At 32.8% G+C, this 11524-nt stretch overlaps 4 protein-coding genes and 3 long non-coding RNA genes across 7 annotated transcripts in view; all 7 read left to right on the forward strand.

The window, feature by feature from the left end:
• Positions 1-1478, forward strand: part of LOC135140912 (uncharacterized) — a 5763-nt gene extending 4285 nt beyond the window's left edge. The window contains exons 6-8 of the mRNA XM_064071656.1: positions 641-738; positions 791-961; positions 1020-1478. Coding sequence (XP_063927726.1) covers positions 641-722 — 82 coding nt within the window. The 3' untranslated portion in view covers positions 723-738; positions 791-961; positions 1020-1478. The remainder of the gene's footprint in view (positions 1-640; positions 739-790; positions 962-1019) is intronic.
• The window catches only part of LOC135140910 (iduronate 2-sulfatase), a 16101-nt gene extending 4693 nt beyond the window's left edge, over positions 1-11408 (forward strand). Inside the window, exons 2-5 of the mRNA XM_064071653.1 lie at positions 9854-10337; positions 10392-10667; positions 10714-10985; positions 11036-11408. Of these exons, the coding sequence (XP_063927723.1) occupies positions 9854-10337; positions 10392-10667; positions 10714-10985; positions 11036-11359 (1356 nt within the window). The 3' untranslated portion in view covers positions 11360-11408. The remainder of the gene's footprint in view (positions 1-9853; positions 10338-10391; positions 10668-10713; positions 10986-11035) is intronic.
• LOC135140917 (uncharacterized) lies at positions 1882-2151 on the forward strand. Its single transcript, XR_010282298.1, has 2 exons — positions 1882-1960; positions 2008-2151. It is a non-coding gene; the product is annotated as an uncharacterized LOC135140917 (long non-coding RNA).
• LOC135140913 (uncharacterized) lies at positions 2652-3413 on the forward strand. Its single transcript, XM_064071657.1, has 3 exons — positions 2652-2811; positions 2854-3006; positions 3059-3413. The coding sequence occupies exons 1-3, from the start codon at positions 2746-2748 to the stop codon at positions 3377-3379; spliced, it is 540 nt and encodes a 179-aa protein (XP_063927727.1). The 5' UTR covers positions 2652-2745; the 3' UTR covers positions 3380-3413.
• On the forward strand, positions 6817-7711 carry LOC135140914 (uncharacterized). Its single transcript, XM_064071658.1, has 3 exons — positions 6817-7162; positions 7208-7372; positions 7428-7711. The coding sequence occupies exons 1-3, from the start codon at positions 7094-7096 to the stop codon at positions 7554-7556; spliced, it is 363 nt and encodes a 120-aa protein (XP_063927728.1). The 5' UTR covers positions 6817-7093; the 3' UTR covers positions 7557-7711.
• Positions 7894-8672, forward strand: LOC135140916 (uncharacterized). The gene is made up of 3 exons (XR_010282297.1): positions 7894-8083; positions 8130-8297; positions 8352-8672. It is a non-coding gene; the product is annotated as an uncharacterized LOC135140916 (long non-coding RNA).
• Positions 8742-9763, forward strand: LOC135140915 (uncharacterized). The gene is made up of 3 exons (XR_010282296.1): positions 8742-9095; positions 9150-9329; positions 9375-9763. It is a non-coding gene; the product is annotated as an uncharacterized LOC135140915 (long non-coding RNA).
• Positions 11409-11524: the final 116 nt, after the last annotated feature.

The raw sequence follows: 11524 nt of genomic DNA on the forward strand, positions 1-11524 counted from the left end.
GCATCATTGACCTGGAGTTGGCATTAGATGAAGCCAAATCTTCCCAATTGTCTACGTAAACCTGCCCTGCCCCAATACCACAACAGATACAATAAGCACAACAAAATATTACAACATTCGTGGAAAACCGATCAGATAGCGTTTGAACTTAAGGCTATTACGCAGTTGTACAACAAGTGCCAAAATCGCGGAATAACCTTGACTTTCCGGGAGGGCAAATAACTGAAGCAGTGGCGTAGCCACAACTTGTGACAAGGGGGGGAATGGAATCATAAGTGCCACCAAGTGCCACAAATAGATAAACAGCGCTTACCTCGTGAAAAACTAAATAGAAAAACAATGTATGTTTCATATGACTTTCGTGCTCGACTGTAAAATATTGTTTAATTGTGATAATTAGAATTAATGACGCCACTGGATAAAAGCAATGGCAGAAGTGGGGAAAATAATACTAAAAGCACTTATATTAAATTGAACTTTACAGTGACAAAGAAGTGTCAATAACCCAAAATATACGTAATAAAGTACCTACTCTTGGAATAAAAAATAAAAAGGTGGAGGGGGTATTCATACTCGCATTTTATTGGCTACGCACTCTTTCTTAACATCTTCGATATTTAAAATATTGTTGCTATTTTAGTAAGAATCGTCGCCTCGCCGATAACCACGATGTTATTGAAACATTTAATTCGAGATGTCGTCAGAACTGTTATCTTTTATGAAGCCGTGAACGAAATTGTAAGATTTACATTTTTTTTTTTTTTTTTGAAATCCACAGTTCACGTTGCAGGTTTTGGGAATATTTGGCGTAATATGGTCAGCTTTTCGGATTCACTTTATAGAATCATTAAAAAACCACAAATATATAGAAGTCGATTCTAGCCCCTTTTATCATTTTTTTGTGGTAGCTGCTACATTGTGCTTTTTTAAAGGATGTCTTTTATTCTACAGTATAAAACAGGTTGGTTAAAATAAAATATCACTGCAAAAATATAGTTATGTATTTTCTAATTTTGTAGAGGAATAGGAAAGGAGTTTTGATTTATTTTATCCTAACTGCTTTGATTTTATTCATCGGCAAAGGGTTTATCATTTATGATGGAATCCGTATGAAACGACAAATACAAAAATCCTCACTATATGAAAGTATACACAATATGAACTATAAATTCTGGTACTATGGTTTCTTTCCGCTAATTTTTATCACTGCTTGGTTTTTCCAATTATGTGTGATTTTGTTCTATCGAGAGATGGCCATCAGTCGCTCCATAAATGAAAACGAGGAAAATTCCCCAGAAGAAGTGGAAATTTACAAGCCAATACATAATCCAAGAGATAATTCAAGCTAAATGCGTAACAGAGTGATTTAAAAATCTGAAATTTTATCTTTTATATTATATATACATATCTTTTAGACTTAAGTTTTTTATACATATATGTATCATGCATATCACTATTAAATTATTATTTCTTTTGTATATTTTAACTCCACTTTTCACCCTCATTCTTTTCTAATTTCATATTTCCCGCGTCTGATTGACAGATATGACAAGTTGCTCGTATGTCATTTATTAACAGTGACACCAACTTTGAAAGTTAACATAAGGACACGTGCAGTTAAAATCTTCATTTAAAATTTAAAAAAAAATCGAAAGGTATATCAAAAAAATTATGTTTTACTTCAATTACGTGCCAAACTGTTTAATAAAATTTTCACTTTCACAAACACGCTGGAATCACCAGCGACCATGAAAACTTCACACACCTATAATTTTTCTAATCTGCAATTACGCAGATTACATAGCTCATTTATTATTTTACCAATGTCAACACTCATTTCAAAATTAAAACCTCGTATTTAGATGGCAAACCTAATGTTGTTCAAGACTTCACCATGCCAAAAAATGCCGACTTTTCGCTCAAAACCCTCTTCGTGCACTACCAAGCCATCGCCGAAATTGTAAGTAAACTCACACCACTTCTGGCTTAAACCTTCCCAGGTTCTAGGAATTTGGTCTTTGTTGTACGCCGTGGAAATATACTTGCTCACTTATGACGACGAGGAGTTTTCCATTCTCTACTACTGGTTTATCGCTGGCGCCGTTCTAGAACTCCTAAAAGGCGCGATTTTACTCCAAGGAATACGAAAAGTGAATTACACAGAAAACGCAAGCCCGATTTGATTTTGATTTTGTCTCATTCTAGGAAAAGAAAATCCACGTCCTGAGTTACCTCCTCCTCACGTCGATACTCCTCTTCGTCGCTAAAGGCTTCATTATACGTTTCGGAGTCGAGCGGTACGACGAAATCGAAGACCTCAAGCGCGACCAAGCCACCGACTCGGAAATCAGACCGACCCTCCGCGGATTTGTTTTCGATTTCGTGATTTTCTACCCCGTGGTGTTTCTTTTCCACTGGTTGGTCCAGTTTTACGTGTTTCAGTTCTACAAAGATTTGGTGGCGGCGGAGGCTGTGAAAACCGCCAACGAGAAAAATTTTAAAGTTGCCATGATTGGCGAGAAGAGTTATTGATTGAAAGAAATAAAATTTTGTGAATAATAAGGTTGTTCTGTTTTGGACCCCACTGTGCGTTTTTAAAATCTTGGGTTATCTTATCGTTATCGAACACTGATTCAAGCTGGATAAAACATTAAAAATCAAAATAAATATTTGTCAACGATAGGGGGACCCTCATTTCGTCATGAGTTACAGTTTGACTATTCATTTTGAACTAATAAAAGCGCAATGTGCCGCAAATTTAACCTCTTTTGCACTAATATCCTTGTAGATTATCAAGCTATTAACGATCTGGTAAGGTGTTGTCTACTTGTGGATGTCTAATGCCGGTTCTAGGTTATAGGGACTATATGTCTAATCTACGCCATTTACTCCCTTGAAGCTTCTAAAAATAGCAGCTTTATTCACAGGAGCTTCAAATTCTTCCTTATAGGACTCAGTCTTTCGATGATAATGAAAAGCACTCTTTTGTTATACGGAATCAAAAAAGTGAGTTGTCGTTGACACGTACCTAACTCTAACGAACTAAACGAAATTCCAGGGTCACAAGAAGTGTATTTTTGTCTATTTAATCCTAACTACGGTAGTTCTACTCATAGCGAAAGGATTCGTGATCAATGAAGGCATTCAAATGAATAAAACCGTCAACGAAATTTCTGAAATTGAAGGGTTTAAAGAGTACAAAGAACCACTGCGGCACAACTTTGTCTTTGTTTATGCTATTTTCTTTCCTTTCATTTTTGCCATGAACTGGTTTATTCAGTTTTATGTGTATTTGTTTTATAGGAGTCTTCATGTGGAGACTCACAAGGAATCGTCATCCGAAGGAAGCGAGGGCTTAATTGATAGTTCAAATGTTTAATTAAAAATAGAACGAAATAAAGAAATAAATATTGTTAGTATACATTAATTTCCGCACCCGTGGCGACCAATCACAACAAAGTACATCAGCGCTAAATTCAAACTGGTCGAAAGTCAAATATTATTGCTTTCGTCTGTGTTTTTTTTAATTCGCATCGATTTTTGAAGTTTTTAAGATTTTTAGCTTTTCGATTTTTATTTTGGAGTTGTTGCTTTTTTTAATTTTTTGTTGTCGATTTTTCAGTTTCTCGATTTTTATTTCGTCAGTTTTTTCGGGTTTCAATGTTATAATTTTTAGATTTGGCAGTTTCTCGTTTTTTCGATTTTTCCATTTTAAGATGTTTTATTTTTTGATTTTTCAATTGTTGATTTTTTCGTTATCCGATTTTTACTTTCGCTATTTTTTCAACATTTCGGTATTTCAATTTTTTTGTATTGTCCAATGTTTCAATTTTTCAGTTTTCGATTTTTTAATTTTACAGTTTTTCGATGTTTATTTTGACATTCTTCAACTTTTGAATTTTACAATTTGTCGATTTTTCTATTCTAGAAAATTTTGTTTTCCGTGTTTTCTATTTCTCGATTTTTAATTATTCAGTTTTTCGATTTTTCAAATTTTCAGTTGTTTTCACTTAACGAAGTTTTCAGTTTCTCAAGTTTTAAGATTACAATTTTTAAATTTCTCGCTGTTTCGAGTTTCGTTTTTTCTATTTTTGAATTTCAATTTGGCAATTGTTCGATTTTTCTGTTTTTTAAATTTTCAGTGTTTTCATTTACAATTTTTCCCTTTCCAATTGTTGATCTCTTAATTATTCGATTCTGAGTTTCTTTATTTTTGCAGTTCTTCGATTTCTCAGTTTTTAAATTGTTCGGTCTTTCAGTGTTTCTTTTTCGATTGTCCAGTTTTTGATTTTTTGATTTTTCAGTTTTACAATTTTCCGATTTTTTGATTTTTTAAAATTTCACTTTTAATAAGTTTGTCTTTTTGTTGAAAAATTAAAAGTAAAGTACTTTCGAGTATGTAATTCCAAGTTGTTTCGTTTCTTCGATTTTTTATTTTCTCAGTTCGAGATTTTTAAATTTTTTTTTTTTTTTTAATTGTCAATTTTTCGATTTTTCCGTGTTTCGTTTTTACATTTTTCGATTTCTCGATTTTTTAATTTTGCGATTTTCCAAGTTGTTTTTTGATTTTTCGATTTTCCATCTTTTTACAATTTTTCGTTTTTTCGATTTTTCAATTTGTCAATTTTTAATATATCACTTTTTCAGGTTTCAATGTTACAAAATTTCGATCTTACGTTTTTATTTTTTTTTCAAATTTAAAATTTTGTAATTTTTCACTTTTTTCAAATAATTATTATTAGGATTTTTTTTCAAGTGTACCTACAATTCTTGGCTTTTCAATTACCCGATTTTTTCGATTTTTAAATTGTTTAATTATTGATTTTGAGATTCTTTATTTTTTCAGTTCTTTGATATCTCAATTTTTGGTTTTTCAGTGTTTCTTCTTCGATTTTTCAGTTTTTAAATTTTTGATTTTTCAATTTTTCAGAATCACAATTTTCCGATTTTCTGATTTTTTAAAATTTCAGTTTTAATAAAATTGTCCTTTTGTTGAAAAATTAAAAAACGAAAAATTGAGAAAATAAAAAATTAAAAATAAAGTACTTCCAAGTAGGTAATTCCAAATTATTTTGTTTCTTCGATTTTTTGATTTCTCAATTATAGATTTTTATATTTTTCGTTTTTTTAATTGATAATTTTTCGATTTTTCCGTGTTTCGATTTCTCCTTTTTTTAGTTTTTGTTTTTGTATTTTTTTAATTTGTAGATAATTTAATTTTCCGATTTTCTAATTCGCTTTTTAATTTTTCGATTTTCTATCTGTTGAATTTTATAATTTTTCGTTTTTTCGATTTTTCAATTCCTAGGTTTTCCATTTATCACTTTTTCAGGTTTCAATGTTAGAAATTTTCGATTTTACAGTTTCTTTTTTTTCTCAGTTCTCCCATTTTTTAATTGTTTTTTCGTTCGCCAATTTTTTCAATTTTTCATTTCTTCAATTTTTCGTTTTTAATTTTTTTTTTTCAAATTTACAATTTTGTAATTGTTTCATTTTTAAATTTGCCGATTTTTAATTTTTCACTTTTTTCAAATAATTATTAGGGTTTTTATTATTCAATTTTTGGCTTTTCCATTTTCCGATTTTTCAGTTTCTGGTTTCTGTACTTTTTCAATGCTTCGATTTCTCAACTTTCAAATTTTTCGGTTTTTCAGCGTTTCGTTTTTTCAATTTCTTAATTTTTTAGTTTTCCGGTTTTCATTTTAAATTTTTTTTTTTGTATTTTTGGTTGTTTAATTTATAGAAATTTTTGTTTTTCGATTTTTCAATTTTTAAATTTTCCAGTTTTTAAGTCTCATTTTTTTGGTTTTGCCAATTCTTCGATATCTCAATTTTTTGATTTTTCAATTCAATTCAAAATTTCGGTTTGAATCAATTTGTCCTTTTGTTGAACAATTAAAAAATGACGAATCGAGAAAATGAAGAAATAAAAAATTCGAGAAATTGAAAATTTTTATATCGAAAAATTGCAGAATTGTTTCTTTTTGTCGATTTTTCAATTTCCCAATTTCCGGTTTTTCAAAAGTTCAGTTTGAGTAAATTTGTCCTTTATTGAACAATTAAAAAATGAAAAATCGAGAATTTGAAAAATATATCGAAAAGTTGCAGAATTGCTGCGTTTTGTCGATTTTTCAATTTCTGGATTTTTAATTGTTGCATTTTTTAATGTTTCGGTGTTACAGTTATTCGATTTTTCAAAATTTTATTTTGATTTAGATTGGAAATCAACAAGAACTTGAAAACTTTAAAATTGAAAAATTGCAAAATTGTTTCGTTTTTCGATTTTTTGATGTTTCAATGTCGGGATTTTTTATTTTTTCGTTTTTCCAATTTTTCAATTACTGATTTTGCAGTTTTATTTTTAATTTTTCTGTTTTTACAATTTTTCAATTTTTCGGTGTCTCGATTTTCATTTTGAAATTTTTGGATTTTTGTTTTAAAATTTTTGTATTCTTCATTGTTCAATGATACAATTTTCTGATTTTCCAATATTTTAGTTTGGATAAGTTTGTTCTTTGCTGAAAAATAAAAAAACACAAAATTGAAAAATTAAAAAACTAAAAGAGTAAAACTCAAAAAATTGTAAAATCGGAGAACTAACAAAGCAAAAAATGGAGTAATTGAAAAATCGTAAAATCGAAAACTGAAGAATCTGCAAAACTAATAAATCGGTACCAATTAAAAAAAATGCTCCCACACAATAATAAATACAAAAACAAATCGTATGGTTTTCCCTAGTTCTATGATATTGGAATAAACATTTAAATACACACGATGAATAATATTTTAATTTGGCGTCAGTTCGAATGTGTTTTTGGTGTGATTTAATTTATTTCATTCTCAAGAATAACCCGATCGGACCAGCATCTGCAGTGAACATTCTATCGCAAGCTTCTCTTCACGTTGTATTTTTAAGTGACTGTTTTCTCTTATCTTTTTAACTAAATTTAGTTTGTTCACATTTTATATAAAATATTGACATTTTCTTGGGAGTCTGTCTCCAATATAAATAAATATATGACGTCATTTCAACATAAAAACACATTTCGCTGTGGTTGTTGCAACAGAATTTTGTTGCTCTTCGACAGCAAACATGACGACGAAAATTCTGTCACAAAATTGTCTTGAAGCTATCGTCACTCATACAGCCATCAACGAAATTGTAAGCCCACATTATTTAATAAAATTGTTACAGTTTTCATTCTAGATTTTGGGAACTTTTGTCACGATGGATGCAGGTTTTGTCCTTTATTTTTCTTTAAAGTATGAAGACACTAAATTTGAGTTCCGCTTATATTATTATTATTTCTTATTGGTGGTTGGAATATTATCAGTTTTTACAGGATCACTTTTGTTTCATAGTGTGAGGGAGGTGTGTATAGTGCTAAAATTTGATGTTAATATTGTCATATGATTTCATATTTTAGAAAAAGAAGAAAGGAATTTTGACTTGTTTGCTTATAACTCTAGTGGTTATGTTTGCAGCTAAACTAATTTCGGGAATTTCTGTGGATAAAGTGATCAAGAAATTTTCTAAACAGAATGCTGCACAGTGATATGGCTGTATTTTCTTATTTTATTTTTTATCCTATGATTTTACTGTCTTCGTGGTATATTCAATCATGTGTGTTGTTATTCCATCAAATCACCCGGAATAATGTTTCTGTGGTTGAAAATATGAATCAATAAAGAGTGAATCACGAATTTCAAGAACAAATTAAATGTTGATGTTTTTCTGTTTAAATTTGTATCAAATAATACATATTTTAAAACTTAGAAATACTAACGCTGATTTAGAAAATATAAATATTCAACCCCTCCACAAAGTTAATGACGTCACTTAGAACTGATATTTTGCTGCGTTACGCTTCGGAGTGTTGACAACTTGTAATCAAAATATAACAAGTTCAAATATTATCTTGCACGTAATTAACAAAACACGATATAATTCTTAAAAACAAACATCTTTCCGTGCAGTTGTTTCAGTAATATTAGCCACCCGTCCTTTCCAAACTTGAAAATGAAACTTTTTTCCGAAGACTTTCTTCGAATTATTGTTACGTCTGCCGCCGTCAACGAAATTGTAAGCTTACATTTTTTTTATGAGACAGTAAAATTTTCCTTTTTAGGTTTTGGGAATACTAGGCTCAATGAATTCGAGTTTTTTTATTTATGGTTTTGCAAGGTACGACGACATCTATTCCACATACTACTTTAGACCTTATTACTATTTTTTGTGGACGGCAGAGGTACTGTCAATTTTTAAAGGCAGTCTTTTACTCTATAGTATAAAGCAGGTTTGTTAAAATCTCAATTCAGAGTTTCATATCAACGAATGTTTGATATTTTAGAAGAGAAAAATAGGAGTTTTGCTGTATTTTGTTCTAACGTCGGTGGTTTTGTTTGCTGCTGTAGGAATTATTGCTCAATCGGGAGTACATCTGATGGACGTCGCAAAAAGAACCAAGTGTCAGTTCGAGTCTGCTGGTTCACTCTATAATGACCATGTTGTGTTCTTCTACTTTATTTTTTATCCCGTCGTATTACTTCTGGCATGGTTTGTTCAATTTTGTGTGTTTTTGTACTATCGTCGTATGTGTAGTAGCAGCTTTGAAAATAGAACTCTTTTAAATCAAGTGCAAGAGCAAACAGTTTGATTAATAACTAAATATAATTTTATATATGAGCTTTTTGTTTTCTTGTTTTCTTAGTAATGTTGGTAATGAAGTCACGTGTTCGCTACGGATAAGAGCGGTGTTGGTGGCTCACTTTTTTACCGTAAGAGTACTTCTAACTACTCTGAATTTGTTTCAAACTTTAAAATGCGCTCTTTATCAGTTATGAATACACAAACTGTACCAAATATCAAGTGAACTCTCGGGATCAGTGTAAACTTTCGTTATCACTTCGTTCAGAATGATTGTTTAATAATTCAACGTTTAATAACATTGATATACTGCGAAGTGAACTGATTACATGTAACAACTCGTACGATTTTTTCAGTTCCACCAAACCCAAAGCTTTAAATAATGCGTAGTATTTTAAAAGCTAGTAGTATTAAAACCCTTGTGAATTATTTGGGCATCAACGAAATCGTAAGTCGCTTTTCCTGAAAATTAATCATCCCTATTAAGTATAAGTTTACAAAGATTTTAGGAGCGCTATGCCTAATCCACTCCATTTCGATGATCCGCAACTTTTCAGAGACAGCAGAAGTTCCCCAGAGTGACATCTTCTTCTACGACTTTGGACCCTACTACTATTTCCTGCTAGTGGCTGCCGGGTTGTCGCTGCTTAAGGGACCTCTTTTAATATACAGCGTGAAAAAGGTTGCCGAGAAAATTGTAGTGGCTGTTCTAATATTTTCTTTTTAGGAAAATAAATCAGGTCTTTTAATCTACTTTGTACTCACTGTGTTTATCTTGTTTATAGCGAAGGGCTTCATTATTGAAAGAGGGATCTATACACGAGAGCAAAACGCCAAAATTGTTGACGGAAATTACACTTCTCATTTTATACAACGACGTCAGCGGTCTTTTAATTTTCATTACATATTTTTTTATCCTTTTGTGTTTACGCTTTATTGGTTTTTCCAACTGTGCGTGTTTTTGCATTATAGAAATTTGAGCACAGGAGAGGGTGTGGAAGTGGGAATTCCGCTGGAAATCGTTTAGAAAATAGTGTAATAGGGACGATTATTTATCATTGTGGAATGTGTAAACTCGAACTAAATAAAGCTATTGACATACCATACTTATAATAATTTTTGATTTTCATTTATTATCTTTGGACATTCTGAACAATAGTAGTAACACATTTATTGTGACGTCACAAAACTTGTGTATTGTTTTAGCAAGCCCTTTGCGCCCCCAGCCGCAACTCCTTCCTCACAAGCCGCCGCCCCGACTCCCTCCACCTCTACGACTTCTACAGCTACTGGCGCGACACCGTGGGCAACTTCACCACCCTCCCCCAAGTCTTCAAAGAAAACGGCTACTACACCCACTCCATCGGCAAGATTTTCCACCCAGGCGTCTCCTCCAACTTCACCGACGACGCTAAATACAGCTGGAGTGGGCAACCTTTCCACCCAAAAACCGAAACGTACAAAGAGGCTAAAGTTTGCATGAACTCAGATGGACAACTCGCGCGTAACCTAATTTGCCCAGTTATCCCCGACGCGCAACCTGGAGGCACCCTACCCGACTTGGAGTCACTAGTAGCAGCTCAGGAATTCCTGGAGCACAAAGACCAGATTACAAAAGGGAAACCGTTCTTTCTGGCGGTGGGGTTCCACAAGCCGCACGTTCCATTGAAGTTCCCTGTGGAGTATTTAGGTAACGCGCTTCTGGAATTGTGTCAAGACGCACTGCTTAATTGAGTTTTTGTAGAATTTCATCCCTTGGAGGATGTAGTGTTGCCGAAAATCCGGTGGAAGCCTCCACTCATGCCTTCGGTGGCGTGGAATCCGTGGCTGGATGTCAAAAGTAGGGATGATATCACTAAGTTAAATTTGTCGTTTCCGTTTGGAGTTATGCCGGATAATGTTACCAGACAGGTGATTCGGGGTTATAATGCAGCTACTAGTTACATAGATGACCTAATTGGGTCACTTCTTGGGAAAATTAATTTGAATAACACAGTTGTTGTTTTGACAGGCGATCATGGTAATTTTTGCAGTTTAAATGGTACTTTATACAGTGACTATTGTAGGGTGGTCGCGTGGTGAACACGGCGAGTTTTCAAAATTCAGCAACTTCGACGTCGCCACTCAAGTTCCCCTCATCATCCACGTACCTGGCTTAAGTCATGTGGAAGTCGTTGTGGACCAACTAGTCGAACTTGTTGACTTATTCCCTACTTTGGTGGATCTGACTCAGGTCGCACCGCCTCTACCAACTTGTAGTGAGGATGGCAAAAACTCGAAACTGTGTACCGAGGGGCGCAGCATGGTCCCAATTATGGTTACGAAAAAACAAAAACAGGTCATTTTATGACTAATGTGATGAATTTTGTGCAAATGAGAACGTTTCAGGTGTCACCTGGAAAAAGTGCGGTTTTTTCACAATACCCAAGACCTGGTGCTTTCCCTACTCAACAACCTGATAGTGATAGACCTAGACTTAACCAGATCACTGTGATGGGCTACAGTATAAGGACGCAGCAACACAGATATACAGAGTGGATTAAATTTAATCATACGTCTTTTCTGGCTGATTGGTCCACAGTGTACGGCAAGGAGTTGTACGATCATTTGATCGATCCTCTGGAGAATATGAATTTGGCACTGAGGCCTGAATTGAGTTATGTTGTAAGTTCTTTAAGAAAAAAGTTAATTGCGGGTTGGAGATACGCATAATGTGATGATTGTTTGTAATGTGATCAAACCAATAAATTTGTTTCCACTATTGTTGGTCTGTATTTTTTTTTGAACCTGGACTCCACAAAAAAAATAGGGAGAAGAAATCAGTCTTTAAACAATCTAGGGACTTTGGTTACTACATGTTTTTGATGGTGGGTTTTA

The sequence above is a fragment of the Zophobas morio genome, unplaced genomic scaffold, assembly GCF_036711695.1.
Source record: "Zophobas morio isolate AGI-343-1 ecotype UQ-CSIRO unplaced genomic scaffold, CSIRO_AGI_Zmor_V1 ptg000041l, whole genome shotgun sequence".
In the NCBI taxonomy this organism is placed as follows: Eukaryota; Metazoa; Arthropoda; class Insecta; order Coleoptera; family Tenebrionidae; genus Zophobas; species Zophobas morio.

What these genes read in the sequence shown, in the direction of transcription:
- LOC135140913 (XM_064071657.1), top strand. Translation starts at nt 2,746, where the DNA reads ATGTGCCGCAAATTTAACCTCTTTTGCACTAATATCCTTGTAGATTAT. An exon ending in ATCAAGCTATTAACGATCTG is followed by an intron (nt 2,812 to 2,853) that starts GTAAGGTGTTGT and finishes TGCCGGTTCTAG; the next exon opens with GTTATAGGGACTATATGTCT. An exon ending in TGTTATACGGAATCAAAAAA is followed by an intron (nt 3,007 to 3,058) that starts GTGAGTTGTCGT and finishes ACGAAATTCCAG; the next exon opens with GGTCACAAGAAGTGTATTTT.
- LOC135140914 (XM_064071658.1), top strand. Translation starts at nt 7,094, where the DNA reads ATGACGACGAAAATTCTGTCACAAAATTGTCTTGAAGCTATCGTCACT. An exon ending in ATACAGCCATCAACGAAATT is followed by an intron (nt 7,163 to 7,207) that starts GTAAGCCCACAT and finishes TTTTCATTCTAG; the next exon opens with ATTTTGGGAACTTTTGTCAC. An exon ending in TGTTTCATAGTGTGAGGGAG is followed by an intron (nt 7,373 to 7,427) that starts GTGTGTATAGTG and finishes TTCATATTTTAG; the next exon opens with AAAAAGAAGAAAGGAATTTT.